The sequence below is a fragment of the Mirounga angustirostris genome, unplaced genomic scaffold (genome assembly GCF_029215605.1).
Source record: "Mirounga angustirostris isolate CCGP_5_RB_7025 unplaced genomic scaffold, mMirAng1.0.hap1 SCAF_7, whole genome shotgun sequence".
Lineage (NCBI taxonomy): Eukaryota > Metazoa > Chordata > Mammalia > Carnivora > Phocidae > Mirounga > Mirounga angustirostris.
The window spans coordinates 90246815-90265738 of record NW_026991715.1 but is presented as its reverse complement, the minus strand read 5'-3'; the positions used below and the strand labels follow the sequence as shown (position 1 = coordinate 90265738).

Genomic DNA, 18924 nt, shown 5'->3' with positions numbered 1-18924 from the left:
TGCTCCCTGCCCTCCCTCCTCCTAACTGTCTCCAGAGGCCCAGCCCAGATGGGAAGGAAAGGGGAACACTGGGTTTCAGGCTCCAGAAGATGTTATCCCTGTGGTACAATTGGGGACACAACCTCAGGGAGGGGAAATGAGTGCTTGGTCATGGAGGGGATGGATTGGAATTCCTCATTACAGACCCTGCCAGTCGGCTCCCTGGTGTTCTCTGTGCTGGCCACCGACCTAGACACAGGGTCTGCAGGAGCCGTGATGTACACCATAGAGAAGGTGAGCATGGTCAAGTCCCGTGGGAATATGGGCCCCACTGCTCCTCAAGACCACCAGGGGGCAGCATCTCCCACACAGCTTACAGGAACCTTGCGTGTTGGGATGAGGACAGGGTCTTAGCGGTGGCCCAGCCCTGGCTCCCAAACCTTTTGCTGGCCCCTTCTGGACCTCACTTGGCCAAGCTACCTAAGGAGGGTGCCTCCCATGGACAGGACCCTTCTTCTCACCCTCTTGCCTGGGGCACTCCCTGGGCCCTTGCTGAGTTCTTGTGACACCACCGGGTAGCTGATACACAGAAGAGGAAATTGAGAGGTACAGTGCCTTGTCCAAGGTCACACAGACAGCGGGGGCTGTGACCCCAGTTCTCCTGTAGACAAGTTTGCTATCTATACCTCCTGTCTACTGAGTGCCCATGATGAGCCTAGCACATACCTTACCTCATTTGACTTTCCTCTCAACCCACTGCGGAGATACCTGAGCTCATTTCCCAGAAGTGGAAACGGAGGCTCAGAGGGGTTATGTGACCTGGTGAGGGTGGCAGGGCTGGTCAAAGCAGAGGCAGGGTTCGAGCCCCAGACTCTCAGAGGCTCTTGACTGTGCTCTGCCTCAGGTCATCCCTAGCACCAGGGACAGCATGCACCTCTTCAGGATCTTTCCCAACGGCTCCATCATCCTCAATGGCAGCCTCAGCTACAACAACAAGAGTGCCTTCTATCAGCTGGAGCTGAAGGCTTGTGTGAGTGGGGGTGCAGACGGAGGGGCGCCACAACCCGAGGCCAGGCCTTACGGAGACTTGTCTCCCCACAGGACTCGGGCGGCACATACAACAACAACTTCATCAACCAGTGCTCCTCGCCTGTCTTCCTGTCCATCTCTGTGGTCGACCAGCCAGACCTGGACCCCCAGTTTGTCAGGGAAATTTACTCAGCCTCTGTGGCTGAGGATGCACCCCAGGTGTGCTAAAGGACCTGGAGGGGTCTGGGTGGTCACAAGAGGCAGGGAAAGGCCTGGCACGCTGAACCAGCTGGTTCTCTGCACAGGGAACGTCAGTGCTGAAGGTAGAGGCTGTGGATAGTGACAAAGGCATCAATGACCCGGTGACCTACAGCATTTCCAGTGAGAATGGGGGTGTCCCCAGGTGGAAGAAGGGGTGGGGGCTCTGCCAGAGCCACTGGAAGCAGCAGCTCCTACTGCCTCTCACCAGACTCCACAATGCCTGGCTGGTTTGACATCGGGCCAGATGGGGTGATCACGGTCAATGGTTCCCTGGACCGTGAGCAGCTGCTGGAGGAGGACGAGGAGGTGAAGGTGCAGGTCACGGTGAGTGAGGGGTCCACTGTCTCTTTTGTACCCCACCCTCAACTTCTGACCTTTGATCTCTGTTCTCTCTGAGTCTTGGTTCTCTGACCTCTGCTGTCTGGCTTCTGCTTTGCTCCCAGGCCACCGAGATGCACCCCAACATCTATGGGCAGGAGGCCAAGGTGAGCATATGGGTCACGCTGATGGTGACAGATGTTAATGACCACAAACCTGAGTTCTACAACTGCAGCCTCCCAGCCTGCACCTTCACCCCCCAAGAGGCCCAAGTCAACTTCACTGGCTACGTGGATGAGCATGCCTCCACCCGCATCCCCATCGATGACCTCACCATGGTGGTCTACGATCCAGACAAGGTAGGTGCACCCAGACAAGGGGGGGCTGGACAAGGGTGATGGTGGGAGATGGCTAGGGGAGATGGTGGGGGAGCAACCCATAGAACAAGGTACCAAGGTGCAAAGTGGGGAGGTGAGTGGTGGGTGGGTGTTGGTGGTGCTGATCATGAACAGTGGTGGAAAATCAGAGTTGTTAGGTGATATTTGGAAATGCTGGGTGATGTTACACTGGTGTGTAGTTTTGTGCTCAGGGCAATGCTAGCTGGTGGTGAACAGAAAGGCAGCACCGAATGGAGGTTAACACTGGATGCTAGGTAAAGTTGAGTGGAGTATAGTTTTCAGTGGTGTTGAGGAGAGGGTGGTGATGGGTGCTTGGGAAGTTGAGGGATGTTGGGGTATTGGATATTGGGGGATGTGGCCGTGTTGAGCATAAAGTGGACTGAGTGGGTGCAAAGTTGGAGGATATTCTTTTTTCTTTTTAAAGATTTTATTTATTTATTTGAGAGAGAGAGAATGAGAGAGAGCACATGAGAGGGGGGAGGGTCAGAGGAAGAAGCAGACTCCCTGCCGAGCAGGAAGCCCGATGCGGGACTCGATCCAGGGACTCCAGGATCATGACCTGAGCCGAAGGCAGTCGCTTAACCAACTGAACCACCCAGCGCCCAGTTGGAGGATATTCTTAAGTGGAGGTTGATATTGCGTGGTGGGTGAGCTGGGTGGTATTGAACAATGAATACCCATGGACGGTGTTTGGTAGTATTTGGTGATATTGAGTTGGTACAAAATGTGGGGTGGAGGATGATATTGGGTGGTGGTAGGTGGGTGGGTGTGTTGAGTTGGTGGTTGGCGTGGAGTGGAAGGGGTGTGGAATGGAGGGTGGTGTGGGTAATCGGGTGATGTTAGGTGCTGCTGGTGTTTGGTGTTGGTATGGGTGGTGGACTGTGTTGAGTGGGGGTTGGTAAAAAAGACTCAGCAATGTCCTCTGGGAGCGAGGGGAGTGTGTCCAGGCTGTCTTTTCAGCCCAAGCCAGGAGCCCAGGCACCTGGGGACATCTTGTTCTGATGAGCCCATATTTGCAGGGAATAGTGAGCAGCTCAGCTTCCCCAGGGCGTTCTAGCCGCAGTCTTTGGGACCCCCCCTCTCATGGGACTTCAGAGGGCCGGGCCTCCTGACGCAGGAGCCTACAGCCAGGGATTAGGGGCAAGATGCAGGAGTTGGGATCTCTACTATATCCTAGCCCTTCCCCGCAGAGCAGCAATGGCACCTTCCTGCTGTCCGTGGGGGGCCCTGATGCCGAAGCCTTCAGCATCTCCCCTGAGCGGGCGGCAGGCTCAACGGACGTGCAGGTGCTGGTGAGAGCCCCGGACCTGGTGGACTACGAGAGGCAGACAGTGATGCTGGTGCAGGTGAGGGGTGCTCTGGGGCGCCAGGGAGCACGGTCCGTGGGCATTCTGGTCCCAATGCTGCTGCTTCTTCCTCTATCCTCAGGTCGTGGCTACTGACTCAGGCAGTGGGAATGCCTCCGTCGCCCTGGTGACCATCCACCTTAGAGACATTAATGACCATAGGCCCACATTCCCCCACAGCTTATACAACCTCAGTGTCTGGGAGCACAGCGCAGATGGCACTGTGGTCACCAATAGCATCCATGTAAGTGAAGGGGACCCTATGACGCTGGACTAGGCGAGACACGGAGAAGGGCAGACCTGGGGACCGTGACCCTGCCCTAGTCTCTGTATCATCCGATGTCCTCAGGCCCAAGCCAGTGTGCACGCATGTGTGTGAGGGTGTCTATTTGTGAATCGGAGCGTGTCGGGCGTTCTCCCTTTGGGACAGGAAGCAGGACATCCCTGTCCCCTTCAATTGCATGGCTGGCAGTGAGTGCCATCATTTCCGAACCATGTCCCATTGTCTATCTCTCTGCCTCACAGGCCTTTGACCCCGACACGGGAGAGGGGGGCCGCATCACCTATGGCCTGCTTCCAGGGAATGGGTAAGATCTCAGGATGGGCAGGGGGCAGGCGGATGAGCGGGGCCCAAACCCGCCTCTCCGCCTCGCAGTGGGGCTTAGAGTGGGCAGGTAAATATAGGACACCCAGTTCCATTTCAATTTCGGATAAACAACGGATAATTTGTTCAATATAAGTGGATGGCAAATATTGCATGGGACATACTAAAATATTTTTCTAACTTAAGGGGGCATCCCATATTTTTGTTTGCTCCCTCTGGCCATGCTGCACAGGGCAGACATCTTTGAGGTGGATCCAGACTCAGGCACAGTGACAGTGAGGAACGGCGAGCTGCTGGACCGAGAGAAGCAGGCCGAGTACCACCTCACGTTGCAGGCCACAGACGGCGGGAGCTTGTCAGCCTCCACTACGCTGCACATCGTCCTGCTGGACATCAACGACAACCAGCCTGTGGTCAGCGGCTCTTACAATATCTTTGTCCGGGAAGAGGAGGGCGACGTCTTTGTGACCATCCAGGTGCGAGCCAGCCTGGACTCGGCGGGTGGGACAGGGGCAGGGGACCGAGCCTGGGTCTGTGGTCATGCCAGCCCTGGGTTGGAATCTGAGAAAGTTAATTTGTCTCTCGGGGCCTCGGTCTCCTCTTCGGAAAATGAGGACAATCATGGTCCTTGTTTCCAGGGTCACCGGGGAATAATGAGATCACACATGTAAAGTGCTCAGCACAAAGCCCAGCACAGAGCATGCCCTCAAAAACATATTGCCCCTTTTAATTCCAGTCCCTGTCTCATTCCAAAAAGGATTTGAGGTGACTTTGATTAAAAAGTCAGGTAAAAAACGGGAGAAATAGGGAAAAAGAGAAAATGAGAGTGGTGTTGCTAATGGGCACAAAGGTAAAGTTAGAACCCAGAACCACACAATTGCCAGGAGGGGAGGTGAACATTCAGTTCTGAGCTTCCTGATGGCCAATGCAAAAAAGGAAATATCAGCGGCCAGGTTCACGGAGTCTATGAGATAAAAACCCACGATTGGCTCCAGAGAAACATCAGAGACAAGCATCTCCCGGAGTCATCTGAAAGGGGGCCTTGGAAGAAGGAAAGAAACCAGGTCCTCCAAATGACAATCACATGGCCACAGAGCACTCCCCTACTCCTGGGGCTGTGAGGTTTCCAGAACACATTCCCATCCCTGGGGTCTTGACTGACTTGTGAAGTGGATGCTCTAATGGTTCCCATTTCACAGAAGGAGAAAACTGAGGCTCAGGAAAGCTAAATGATTTCCTTGGGCTTGCACAGCCAGTGATGGCAGCCCTGAAGCCAGAGCTCAGACCTTTCTACCCTGAAACCCGGGCCTTTCCTTCTTGCTCCTCTGGTCTGTGGGCTCCTTGGCGCAGGAGCATTTTAGATCTGCTGCTGTAACCACAGCGCCCAGTGTGAGCCCTGAGAAGCGCTTGGTGAATTAACAGCCTGAATTCACAGTCCTGAGAGGTGAACAGACAGGGTCAGGCTTCTGGAAAAACCATCTCTGGCTGGCCTGTACAGGAGGCATTTCATAAACAAGATCCCAAAGGAACTGAGATGAAAGAGCTGAAGGTGGAGGATGGCAAAGAAGGGAAAAGACGAGGTGCCAAGTCAGAGTAGCCCAGCTCTGGATTCAAAGCCACATTTGCTGAATAACCTGCTGTGCACCAGGCCTTTGCTGGGCCCCAGGCCTCTGAGATGAATCCACCATAATTCCTGCCCACACATGACTCTCAGTTAGGGGGAGGGTGCCAGAGAGTCACCCAAGGGTGTCACTTGTGTTGTGTTGAAGATAGCTCAGGGGATGTGGAGGCCCAGGGGATTCACCAACCTGGCCTCCAGGAGCCAGGCAGGGAGCCGTAGAGGGCATTCAGGCTGAGGGGAAGGCCTATGCAAAAGCCCGGGGGCATGATAGAACCTGTTGTATTCTCCACGCTGCTTCATCCCAAAGGCAAACCAAGCACACATTCAGGACCCTGGCAGGACGGGAACACACACACACACACACACACACAAATTGCATGAAGAATCCACAGTTAAAAAAAAAAAAACACCACAACACTGAAGTGGTCATTGTGGGAAAATGAGAATCTTGTTGGACTTCACACTTATTTTATATTTGTTTGTTTTTGAATTTTGAATATCTATAATATACTGCCCCATGCCTCCTCTCCACTAGAACCTCAGCTCTGTAAGGGCATTGTCTTGATCATGGCTCTGTGCCAGTGTCTGGAACAGGGCCGGGTACATGGTAGGTATGCAGTAAATATTTGTGGGATCGATGGATGGCCTCAGGGCTTAAGATCTCAGAAGCTCTTGGGGCGCCTGGGTGGCTCAGTCGTTAAGTGTCTGCCTTCGGCTCAGGTCATGATCCCGGGGTCCTGGGATTGAGCCCCGCATTGGGCTCCCTGCTCAGCGGGAAGCCTGCTTCTCCCTCTCCCACTCCCCCTGCTTGTGTTCCCTCTCTTGCTATGTCTCTCTCTGTCAAATAAATAAATAAAATCTTAAAAAAAAAAAAGATCTCAGAAGCTCTTGCAAGCTGTTGATCTGACCTTCCTTGATGGGAGACTGAAGCTGAGAGATTGGCCCATGTCCCACTGGCTTTAGGCCCAGTTACTGCCCTTGTGGGCCGGTGCTGGAGGGGGAAGCCAGGCTGCAGGGGAGGCTCCGGGGAGCTGGGGAGCATCTGATAACTGACGCTTGGATGCTGGTTCTCTGCACAGGCTCAGGACAACGATCAGCCCGACACCAACAACAGCCGTCTGCATTTCAGCCTGCTACCCGGCCCCTACAGCCATAACTTCTCAGTGGACCCTGATAAAGGGATCCTCAGAAACCTGGGGCCCCTGGACCGAGAGGGCATGGAACCTGCCCTGGGGGGCCGGACTGTGCTGACCGTGCTCGTGGCTGACTGTGGTGTTCCTGTCCTCAGCACTGAAGTCAACGTCACCATCAATGTGGAGGTAAGGTCTGGCTCAGCCGTGCGCAGGGTGCCAGGATGGGCCCTGTGTTGCGGAGCTCCCAGCAGACGGCCAGTGCCCCCACCCTTCCAAATGGAGTCACATTTCTGCCCTTTGCAGTATGGTGGGCAAGAGAGATCTGGAAGCAGGCTGCCTGGGTTAGGATTCTGGCTCAGTTGTGTGGCCTTAGGCAATCACTCAACCTCCCTGTGTCCTCAAGTTCCTCATCTGTAAAATGGTGACAAAAATATCAGAAAGTGAGGGGCACCTGGGTGGCTCAGTCGGTTAAGCGTCTGCCTTCGGCTCAGGTCATGATCCCAGGGTCCTGGGATCGAACCCCACATCGGGCTCCTGGCTCGGCGAGGAGCCTGCTTCTCCCTCTCCCTCTGCCTCTCTCCCTGCTCATGCTCTCTCTCTCTGTATCTCTGTGTCTCAAATGAATAAATAAAATCTTTAAAAAAAAAGAAAAAAGAAAAAAGAAAAAAAAAATATCAGAAAGTGAGTTAACGGATGGGAAGTGCTTTGCAGAGTGCCTGACCCAAGGAAGGTACTCAGTGTATCCAGTTGCCCCCACCCCCCACATCCCACGGTTTTGCTTTCCTCAGTTTGGGTCACCTGCAGTCAACAGCGTTCCTGGAGCAGATGATCCTCCTTCTGACCTATCAGATGGTCAGGAGCAACCTAGTGATGTCACAAGGCCCACGTCATCCACCTCACTTCATCTCATCACATGGGCATTTTATCATCTCACATCATCATAAGAAGTAGGATGAGTCCAGGACAATCGCATATTTTGAGAGAGAGAGAGAGAGAGAGACCATGTTCACATTGACTGTTATCACAGTATATTGTTATAATTGTTCTATTTTATTTAGTTATTGTTAATCTCTTTCTGTGCCTAATTTATAAATTAAACTTTATCACGGGTATGTATGTATAGGAAAAAATGTAGTGTATACAGGGTTCGGTACCACCAGTGGGTTCAGGCACCCACTGGGGGTCTTGGAACATTTCTCCCGGACATAAGGCAAGAACCACTCACTATGTTGGCTCTAATTATCATTCACAAGTTCTACTGAAACTCTCCCATCGCCTCACCACCATTCAAAGGTAAAGGGAGGGGGTGAAAATCAGCCTTTCCAGGGTTTACTACACACCTGGCTCTGCAAGGTAAGAATGGTTGTTACCATTTTATTGATCAAGAAACTGAGGCACGGAGGGTGAGAAGCTTGCCCAGGGCCGCAGAATGGGGTTTTGAACGCAGTCTGTCTGGTTCTTAGGCTGCCACCAGCTCACAGGGCACCTTCCTCTAAAAAAGCGTCATAACAAACGTGCGCCTCTACAATGTCCATGATGTGGACTGCGCCCCCAGGCCTGTGCGGTGCTTGACCTGCACCATCCCACCCTGCAGCCCTGTGTGCCCCTGGGTGGGGATGTGTGGCTTTCCTACAAGGATCAGAGGGAGACTGCAGGGAAAATGGAGAAACAGAAGCCGAATTAGGACTTGTCAGCTTGTTCAGCTGTCCTTGCGGTGAAGTAGGCCATGAAGAAGGAAGAGAGCAGAACCACATTTAGTGAGTGAGTAGGTCCTTTCTCACCCATGAATAGTCCTCACAACCGCCCCTAGAGTGGGGACTATGGCCCCATCATGCCGATGAAGATATTGAGGCTCAGAGAAGTCAAGTCATATGTGAGGCAGAGGTGGGGCTGGATTTGACTCGGAGCTGTGCTCTTGCCCACCCCTGTGACTCAGGAAAGAGTTGGCCACGTGCATGGAGCCAGAAATGCCATTCTGGGAAATCACCAGCGGAAAACATGTCTAGTTAAGGGGGAGATGCCTTTGTTTTCAATGATGTCTGTTGAACCATTATTGAGAAAAAGCCGAAGGCAAAAGCAGACACCTGTGGGCCACCCCGGGGAAGGGCTGGAAAAGCCAAGGACACCCCCAGCATACACCAGTGTTCGGGGCGGAAGCAGCAGGTGGAGGCGGCTCCATGCAGTGACAACAGTGGTGGTCACTGCAGGTGTGGGTGGCCAGGGCCGGAGAGGGTAGGTGAGGACAGAAAACAGTGGGCATCTAAGGCCAGGACCAGGCCTAGGCCTTGGCAGGTGCCCGGAGCTCAGCTCTGCCTGAGCACAGAGCAAGTGTCCTGGGGTCAGCTGAGCGCAGGAGGGACAGGAGAAAAGAGGGGACAAGGGAAAGCTTGGGCCACGGGGCCTTTGTGGAAACAGTGGTATTGGTACCAACACAATAAATCCAAGAGATGGGGAGTCAAGCTGGGCCAGACAGGGACACCAATAGGGACTCAACCACCCTTCTGGAAAGCAGAGTCTGAGATGGCTCTGAGTTGTGGTCAGAAAAACAGGGAGGAGTTGGGGCTCCCTGAAAGTGTATAACTAACTTCAGAGGTCCTGCCACAGGCCTGTGAGCCCCAGGTGTGCACCCTGGGCTAGTTCTATCTTCTCAGAGGCCCTTTTCTCATCTGCGAAGTGAGGAGATGCTGACAGGGAGTCTGTGCCTTGGGCCAGAGGAAACTCAAGCTTCTCAGACTGGCTCTGGGGAGGCTGAGCCATGGGGGATCCTGAGGTCCCTGGACTCAGAACTTCCTCTGCCCACAGGACATCAATGACAACCTGCCTATCTTCAACCAGTCCATCTATTCCTTCTCGGTGAAGGAAAGGGACCCAGGTAAGTCCTTCCTGGGTCAGGCCGGGCCCTGGGGCTGGGGCCCAGTGAGGCATCTGACCCCTCACAGGGGCACTTGAGGGAGGCAAGTGCAGAGGAAGCCTCCAGGGGCTGGGCCAGGCGTCCCTATGATGTCTGTCCTCATCCACAGGAGAGCTGGTGGGCGTGGTGAAGGCCTGGGATGCGGATCAGACGGAAGCCAACAACCGCATCAGCTTCAGCCTGTCAGGGACTGGGGCCAACAACTTTGTGCTCCGAGGCTCGGTGCTGGGGTCTGGGTGGGCTGAGGGCCGCCTCTGGCTGCCCTCGGATGTGAGCCTGGACTACGAGACCCAGGCCTCCTACAATCTGACAGTGAGTGCCGAGAACCCAGACCCCCAGGGGAAAGAGGCCACAGCAGCAATCTTTGTGGCTGTGGAGGACGTGAATGATGAAGCCCCCACTCTGGACTCAGCCTCGCTCCGGGGCATCCGTGTAGCTGAGAATGGCTCACAACATGGCCTGGTGGCTGAGGTGGTTGCCTGGGACGTGGACACCATGACCCAGCTGGAGGTACAACTTGTGAACGTCATCTGTACCAAGGCCGGGGTCAACGTGGGCAGCCTGTGCCGTGGCTGGTTCTCTGTGCTGGCCAACGGCTCGGTGTTCATCAGTCAGAGCGAGGCCATTGACTATGAGACCTGTGACCTGGTCACGCTGGTCGTGCGGGCTTGTGACCTCACCACGGACCCCCGCTTCCCGGCCTACAGCGACAATGGTGAGGCAGCCCGGCCTGCCGGGTTCAGGAGGCGGTAACACAGGGGCCCCAGCCCTTACCAGCTGTGTCACTGAGAAAGTCGTGACACCTCCCTAAGCTTCCGGCCCCATCTGTCCGGTGGCACTGGGCAGTAGGTTGGCCAAGAAGACAAAGCGAGAACACGCGTGTAAAGCGTTTAGCGCAGTGCCTGGCACAGAGTCCCTGGTGCTCGCATGTCGTGAGGCAGGGTGACGGGGAGGGCACCCTTCACGGTGCTCACACCCCGCCTCTGATCGTGCTGGCTCGAAGAACCACACTAACAGCTGGCCTGCTTCAAGACCGTCCTGCGGCCGAGAGCTGTGCCAGGCACCGTAAAAGCACTCCTTTGTGCTCCTCCCCACTCAACCGGTGGGGTCGGGGATCCCTGTCCCGGTTTATAGATGAGGAAACTGAGGCGCACAGTGGCCAGCTCAGTAACCTAGCTTACGCAGCTAGCAGGTGTCAGGCTCGTGCTGCAGTCAGGTGGGACACACCCAGGCCGGGCTTAGTCCTTGCCGGATGATCTCGGCCGAGGGGCTTCCCCCCTCCCTGCCACAAAAGCCAGAGGAAACTGAGCAGGCACCCCAGGGCAGGAGCAGGGGAGGGGGCGGTGCGTGGGAGATGCATGGCAGGGAGGCAGTGGGGAGCATGGCTGAGGCCCAGGCTTTCTGGGTCAGGCCTTGGCCTAGAGGCCAGAAGCAGCCAAAGTTGTTCCTCTAGGAAGCCTCGCCATCACTATCGAGGACATGAATGACAACGCTCCCTATTTTCTGCCTGACAATAAGACTTTTGGTAAGCGGTCAGCCTTTCCTTCCATACTCCACCAGGATTTCCTTCGGGCAGCTCCCACAGACCCTCTCCTCGGGGTCCGGGTGGGCCCTTGGGAAGAAAGGAAGGCCTCCAGTCCCGCCACTCCCCCAGGGCTTCAGCAGGAGGGAAGACCTGAGTTTTCACCCCAGCTCTGCCCCAACTCATTTTGGACCCTGGGCCAGGCCCTCCCTCTCTGGGCCTCAGTTTCCCCAGCTGCACAATGGGAGGTAGATGAGCTGCTAACTGATGACTCAGAGGCTATTGTAATGGGGGTTTTTGATGATAGAGAGGTTGAGGGAAGGTTTGGGGGGACTGCGTCCTGAGCTGGGCTTGTGATCAGCACTTAGCCAGGTGGGCATGGGCCCTGACCCCGCTGACTCCTTCTTGTCCACACTTGTAGTTATCATCCCAGAGCTCGTGGTGCCCAACCAGCAGGTGGCTTCTGTCCAGGTAAGCCCTTGGCTCCTGCCTTTGTCCATCCATGTTAGCCCTGGGAGACACAGGACCAAGGCCTTCAGGCCTTTTGGCTGCCCCCAAAATGTTTTAACCGTAGAAAGGAAAGGTAATGGCTCCAACATATGAAAAGAAAACCCCAGAATGGAAATGAGCACTTGCCTAATTGATAGGATTAAACTCCATTAATTGTCATTTGGTTGTCATAAAAATTTCATGACCATAAAAACTATTTGCAGGCTAGATTTTTTTCACTACACCACAATTCTTGAGTCATACAGACAAGTCATAACAACTGTAAATTAAATGAGTTCCTTGCAGATAAATAATTTCCAGAGTGAAATTATAAAAATACTTGCAGTGTTTTATGGCGCTGGACATGGGTGTGTTTGTTAGAGGGTGCTGGGCATGCCACACGGGTGAGTGAGACCTCCCACACAGCCCAGGCACCCGGGTCTGGTGGGGCCTCTTACTGACCTGGGGAGCTGCCTACCTTTCTGGGGCTCAGTTTCCCTCCTGGAAGAAGCTGGCAGTTCCTGGCAGTGATGTGTGGGGGTGAAGAGTTTGGGTGGTATGTGGGTGCCCCTCCCTGTGCTGAGTCTTCAGCAGGACAGGGTCTCCCTCAGAGCCCCAGTTTCCTCTCATAAAATGGGGATAGTAAATCTCTCTCTAGGTACTTTCAAGCCTTAAAGAGTCTTCCAATCTTCAGCCGATTGCATTCCAATGTCAAGAGTGTGGCCATACCTTGGAGCCATTTTCTTTAAACTGATTCCTTTTTTTTTTTTAATCTTTTTTTTTAAATTTTTTAATTTATTTATTTGAGAGAGAGAGAGAGAGAGAGAGAGAAACAGCATGAGAGGGGATAGGGTCAGAGGGAGAAGCAGGCTCCCCGCTGAGCCGGGAGCCCGATGCGGGACTCGATCCCAGGACTCCGGGATCATGACCCGAGCCGAAGGCAGTCGCTTAACCAACTGAGCCACTCAGGCGCCCTGATTCCTTTTTTGAAACATAAATACCAGCTTTGGTCTCATTCTGAACAGTAGACTCACGGGTCTGTATGTTGGCTATATGCTTCTCTAAAAGGCACTAGAATGAATAAGAATGTTTGTGTCCTCTCCTCCAATCATTTCATGGTCTGCTAAGGGAATTTGTATTCATGTCAGTAAACACTGAAATGAGGGATTTAAGGGAAGGTGCCTGGCATACAGTAGGTGCTCAGGAAATTTGAGTGTGTGTGTGTGTGTGTGTGTGTGGCAGTGGGTGGGTGGGGGAAGCAGGGCAGGATTTCCACATGGGACAGACTTCGGACAGCAACATGTTGAGTTAGGGGGCCAGAAGCAGGGACTTGTCCAAACCTGGATTTGCAGAGCAAGCACACTGTTTAAGGTGTTTGCTTAGATGGGGTGGCCTGGAGGAGGCTGACAGAGATACTGGAACCAGCCTCCCAGGCCATCTCAGCTGCTGATTTCTGCTGGGGTTGGAGGGGTGCCTGGCCTGGCCCCTAGGTGTTGTCCATTCTTTCTCCCAGGCCAGAGACAATGACTCAGGGAACAACGGGGCCATCCTGTTCTCCATCCTCCAAGTGGATTTCATCGCCAAGGATGGGGCCACAATCCCTTTCCAGAGCTTCTTCCGGGTCACTACCTCCTTGGAAGCCAGCGTGTTCATTGGCAATATTGAGTAACTGTGGGCAGCCCCTGGGTGGGGCGGGGGAGCCTAGGGGGCCTCGAGACAGTGAGTTCCCTACCCTGGGAGATATATAAGCAAGTTCCAGAGGACTTCAGCTTGGGTTCCAAGACTGAGCTGTGCTCGTCTACTTTCAATAGGCTGGTGACCAACCTTGATTCCACTCTCCAAGGTACTTACCAAGTGACAGTCCAGGCCCAGGACAGACCTTCAGTGGGTCCTGCTCAGGAAGCCAATATCACCCTGAATGTGAGTGTTGGGCCCTGCCTCTAGCCCCCAGTACCCTCTGCCAGCTCCTGGGTCCCTTGTGCCTCATCTTCCCCATGCCTTCCTCCTGTAGCTCTTCACTGTGGACCAAAGTTACCGTGTGAGGTTGCAGTTTTCCATGAACAAGGAGGAGGTGGGCGCCAACATGGACAAGATTACCGCGTAGGTTTGGTGCCTAGAGGGGTACGTGGGGAAGAACAGGGCCTGGGAGTCTGGTCCTTGACAAGTCCTGGATGGAATGTATGTCAAACCTGTCCCTGACCTACACTTGATTTTGTCCCTGTCTTTATTCTGTACCTGTATCCGCACTTCCTCTCAATGCTCCCAGAAGCCTAGGGTTGGCTGGGGAGAGAGAGGCCTAGATAGGGCCGCCATGTATAGTTGGTGAAGGCTGTGTACTACACAAGGGCATTCTGCTTGCTAAGTCATAAACCCAGCCCTAGAGGAAGGGGCTGCCTTGTCTAATTTGCACAGAGGTGCTACCTGAGTAGCCAATGAAGCTGTCCAGAGGAGATGCCCTTTTCTAATTCACACAATTCCTAATTCCACTGGCGGAGTCCCGGCCAGAGGCCTGGTCTAAGGTCGCTACCCTATGACTCTGTGACATCTGCCCCCTTTGCAGGGCTCTCGTGGAGGCCACCAGGACTACTGTCTATGTCGTGAGCATTCAGGACATAGAATCCACGGCTCGGTGAGTGCCCACAGGCCCGGTGGTTGGAGTGAGGACAAGAAGCAGCAGCATGATGGGCCTGTTGGGTGGTTCTGGACTGTTTACTCTTTGCCCCTGTCCCATTCCAGGGCCCGGGGCCGTTCCTACCTTGATGCGTATTTTGTCTTCTCGAATGGGTCAGCCCTGACACTTGATGAGCTGAGTGTGTGAGTGGGGCTCCCCTTGGGGTGGTTAGGAGGGTGAGCAAAAAGCCTGGGGGGTGCCAATGTCCCTTGGGTCTGAGTGGGAGTCTGTGGCCAGGATGATCCGGAATGACCAGGACTCACTGACGCAGCTGCTGCAGCTGGGGCTGGTGGTGCTGGTGAGTGTCAGCGGCGGAATTAATGGGGGAGTGAGGCGGGGGATGTCCATCCACAACTTCCTTCACACTTCTTCTCCAGGGCTCCCAGGAGAGCCAGGAGTCGGACCTGCAAAAGCTGCTAGTCAGTGTCATCATAGGATTGGGAGTGGCTTTGCTGCTGGTCATCGTCATCATGTCCACGGCCCTCATGTGTACCCGAAAGAGGTACTGCTCCCCATCACCCCCTGTGTCTTCAACCCCACCTTTCCCACCATCCGAGATATCTGGTGGGTAGAGAAAGCTTTTAGGCATCCGGTATAACTGTATTTAATCACCCGAGACCTGTCATGACCACTTGGATAGGTCATCTCCCCTCCCTGAGCCTCAGTTTCCTTTGCAGGATGAGCACAACACTAGATTCCTCAAGGCACACAAGGACACAATGTGCGTCCTGCCACCAGCAAGATGTCTGGCACATACTATGCATTTCATAAATGCTTCTTTTTCCCTTTCCAATATGTTTGGAGTGAGCAGCCACATCTGGATTTGACTCCAGGCCTTGCCACTGGCCAGGCTTTGACAAATCATTTCCTTTCCCTGGCTCTTACTTGTGCCCTCTGTAAAATGGCGCTAACCCTCTGACCTGCCAGGGTTGTTGTGAAGTCACACTCTCAGTGCCTGCACTGGGCACACAGTGGGTGTGCAGGGAAAGTAGTGACCCCCTAGCCCCCAGTTTTCCACAGCTACCACCGGAAGCTTCGGGCTGTGAAGGCTGCCAAGGAGGCCCGGAAGACAGCGGCAGGGGTGATGCCCTTAGCCTCTGCCATCCCTGGGACGAACATGTACACCACTGAGCGGTGAGCAGGGTTCAAAGGGTGGGTAAGAGGCTCCATGGGGTGTCTGAGGTTCACAACTGCTTGAATAGGCCTTCTCTCCAGGGCCAATCCTATGCTGAACCTCCCCACCGAGGACCTGAACTTCGAGTCCCAATCTTCCTCCAGTGACCTAGACCACATGAGGTGAGCAGTGACCCTGGTGTTGGTGGTGGAGACGGTGGTGGTGTTGGTGGTGGAGGTGATGGTGGTGGAGATGGTGGTGGTGTTGGTGGTGGAGGTGATGGTGGTGGAGATGGTGGTGGTGTTGGTGGTGGAGATGGTGGTGGTGTTGGTGATGGAGGTGATGGTAATGGTGGTGATGGTGGTGGTGGTGGTGATGGTGGTGGTGGAGACGGTGGTGGTGTTGGTGGTGTTGGAGATGGTGGTGGTGTTGGTGGTGGAGGTGATGGTGGTGGAGGTGATGGTGGTGTTGGTGATGGTGATGGTGGTGGAGATGGTGGTGGTGTTGGTGGTGGAGGTGATGGTGGTGGAGGTGATGGTGGTGTTGGTGATGGTGGTGGTGGTGGAGATGGTGGTGGTGTTGGTGGTGGAGGTGATGGTGGTGGTGTTGGTGATGGTGGTGGTGGTGGAGATGGTGGTGGTGTTGGTGGTGGAGGTGATGGTGGTGGAGATGGTGGTGGTGTTGGTGGTGGAGACGGTGGTGGTGTTGGTGGTGGAGGTGATGGTGGTGGAGATGGTGGTGGTGGTGGTGGTGGTGATGGTGGTGATGATGATGGTGGTGATGGTGGTGGTGGTGGTGGTGGTGGAGACAGTCATGTGGTGATGGTGGTGGAGGCAATAGTGGTTCTTGGCCATGGACAGGGAAGACTGGGGCTACTAACTATCTGAGCTCCATCATCTCCCCCACAGTCTCAATTCCCTGGATGACAACTCTGTTGACTTGGAAAAGGACAAGGAGATAACCAAGGCAAGCTGGGGGATGAGTTGGTGCCTGGGGCTTCTTGACTTGGGGTCCTTCTCTGAAGGGGTGGGGTTTGGGACAGACCTGCTGCTGACATATGCATGTCTCCGCACCAGGCCCTAGGAAGCCCATGGCTTTGGAATGGGGCCCAATGCTTGCTCTTCACCTGGTTCACTGTGTGACTCGGGGTGGGTGACTTTCTTCTGGTTCTCAGTTTTCTCATTTGTATATGAGGATTGGAACACTAACCGTGCAGGGCTTTTTGAGAATGAGGTTAGAGCAGGTATGAAAACCACCTGGCATGAAGCAAGAGCTAAAAATTCTGGTTCCCTCTGTTTATACCCTTTGTATGAAAGCTGGCGGGGTGCGGGGAAGAAATCTGGAGGTGGATGTAATCTAGTAAAGGAGAGAAGGTAGGCTCAAATAAATAGCAGTGCCATTATTTGTTCAGTAGGTGAGGTGGTTCAATGAGATCAACAGTTCACACAGCCTGGGCTGCTGATTGGAATCACATGGGGAACTCTTTAGAAATGCCAATGCAGTGTCACAGCCTGGAGATTCTGATCCAATGGGTGGGGTGGGCCTGGGCTTGAGCGTGTTGTTAAAGCTCTTGAGGTTCTAATGTGCAGGATAGAGAACAGGGAGTAGATCAGCAGGTGGGGTGTGGGAATGTTGCACAGGGATCTGGCTGTAACATGGAGGCCTCCAAATGGTCCCCCAAAGATGGGGGTCACAGATGGTAATCCAGGCCACCAGGCAGTGCTGAAGTGAGGTGGATGGCTCATCTCTGGTTGAAGATGGTTTGGGGCCAAAACTCCAATGAACATGTCTGGGGGGAACTGAGGAAGAAGAGAACACTTGTGGGTTAGAACTTGTGGCCAGGCAGGTGGCCCCTCGTGGAGGCCAAGGCTGACCCCTAGAAGGGAGTGGAATTGGGGACTTCAGGTGGGGCTGGACCTGTGGGTTGGGAGGGGCAGGGAGCCTAAGAGATGAGTCTAGAGAGGGAGAGAGGCTGGGCCACTGGGAGCCTTCAAAAGCCAGAAAAGAGCCAAGACTGTCCTAGGATGACAGAGGGTTGTTCTATTTCAGAGAAGCTGCCCAAGACTCCACCACCTCTCCTGCAACAGTAGGTGGGCCTTGGGGTCTCTGGGTGAGGAACACAGGTGGGACATTTTTCTGAGGATCTCTTGGTGCCCTGACTCACCCAAGACCTCCATAAATGTTTGTGTGGAAGGTCTGAGAGGTGATTTAATCCAACCTTCACAAGCAACCAAGGCCAGAAGGCTCTGGTTGACCTGCCTGAGGTCAGAAAGCTTGCAAGTCAAGAGCAGACCAGAACTCAGGTCTCCTGTCTCCAAGGGCAGGTTGAATTTCCCTAGGCTGCACTGCGCCAATGGATCCCACTGGTGGGTCTATGGTCAGAACTCCAGGGAGCCCTGTTTAGTCCTTCCTGGGGCCCCTCAGATGTTCCACTGTTTACCAGGAACCGGAAGAGCCCACGTCTGGAAAAAGCCTGTGGAATGCCCTGGGGAGGATGGTGGCAGGGGCTCTGCCCCCATAGGTGTCTCTATGTTGGCATAGCTGAGCCTGGGGGATGGTCCGCAGGAGGGCGTACTTGTGAGGAGGTGTGAGTGTGTGGCAAGTTGCATGGGGAGGGGGAAGAGGAAAGGCAGGAAGATGAGTGAGTGCCATGATGAACTGCAGGTGGGACCCTGGGTGTGATGTGGCCCTTTGAGGGTGGCAGGGGGAGATGCCGCACTCAACCAGGGGCAGCAATGGACAGTCTTTAGAACCAACAAGACCAGTGATCCAAACCCTGCTCTGCCTCTTCCAGGCCATGAGAGCCCTCCGAGTCTCAGTTTCCGCATCTGTAAAGTGGGGTACAGGATCCCTGCCTTAGGGGGTTCCTGTGGGGACTTTAGGTAATGGATGGGCTGCACCCAGCATAATGCCTGCCTTGGGGTGCAGGTGGCAGGAATTGAATTGGACTGACTCCTTGGCACAGGACACAGAGCCCGGTATTATTCAGGACTGGGAAGAACACCGAAGTCCTACTGTGTCCGTGGATCAGGGCAAAGGCCAGAGTAGACCATCCCCCTCAGGTCCACCCCTTCACCTGTTCACCTGAGCCCATCTGCACCATTAGTGGCCATGGTCACCTCTGGGACACAGCCAAGAAACTGAGGCCCCAGGAAGAGTAGGTGGGACCCCAGTTAAGGAGCCATCTGTCATGGGCTTGAAGACTCCCTTAAGGATCCCTGCCCTTCACACCTTCCCTCCTTCTCCCCACAGAAGGGACCCCTTCACAGTCCGATGGAGCTAGATACGGAGCCTCTGGGTGTGGTGCTGTCAGGAAGGAAGATGGGCAGAGGTGGACAGCAGGAGCTGTCCTTCACCAATGCTGGCCTGGACACCACGGACCTGTGATGTCCCTGCCACAGGACCCTTGCTGCAGAGCCCCACACGGGCCGCCACTCTTCTGGTCTACCCCGGAAGAGGTCTTGTCACCCCAAACCACACCTACCCCTCTGTGAACACAACAATATATCATGCTACTCTGCCCCCTTC

The 18924-nt window shown here is 54.4% G+C and overlaps 1 protein-coding gene across 1 annotated transcript in view; it reads left to right on the top strand.

The window, feature by feature from the left end:
* Nucleotides 1–18915, top strand: part of CDHR2 (cadherin related family member 2) — a 34297-nt gene extending 15382 nt beyond the window's left edge. Inside the window, exons 7-32 of the mRNA XM_054510334.2 lie at nt 184–273; nt 884–1009; nt 1081–1227; nt 1314–1389; nt 1478–1593; nt 1713–1946; nt 3176–3331; nt 3414–3575; nt 3857–3918; nt 4168–4411; nt 6636–6875; nt 9492–9561; nt 9710–10315; nt 11054–11125; nt 11544–11593; nt 13125–13276; nt 13423–13531; nt 13623–13711; nt 14172–14240; nt 14348–14425; nt 14520–14580; nt 14660–14784; nt 15303–15416; nt 15498–15578; nt 16305–16362; nt 18649–18915. Coding sequence (XP_054366309.1) covers nt 184–273; nt 884–1009; nt 1081–1227; nt 1314–1389; nt 1478–1593; nt 1713–1946; nt 3176–3331; nt 3414–3575; nt 3857–3918; nt 4168–4411; nt 6636–6875; nt 9492–9561; nt 9710–10315; nt 11054–11125; nt 11544–11593; nt 13125–13276; nt 13423–13531; nt 13623–13711; nt 14172–14240; nt 14348–14425; nt 14520–14580; nt 14660–14784; nt 15303–15416; nt 15498–15578; nt 16305–16362; nt 18649–18783 — 3522 coding nt within the window. The 3' untranslated portion in view covers nt 18784–18915. The remainder of the gene's footprint in view (nt 1–183; nt 274–883; nt 1010–1080; nt 1228–1313; nt 1390–1477; nt 1594–1712; nt 1947–3175; nt 3332–3413; nt 3576–3856; nt 3919–4167; nt 4412–6635; nt 6876–9491; nt 9562–9709; nt 10316–11053; nt 11126–11543; nt 11594–13124; nt 13277–13422; nt 13532–13622; nt 13712–14171; nt 14241–14347; nt 14426–14519; nt 14581–14659; nt 14785–15302; nt 15417–15497; nt 15579–16304; nt 16363–18648) is intronic.
* Nucleotides 18916–18924: the final 9 nt, after the last annotated feature.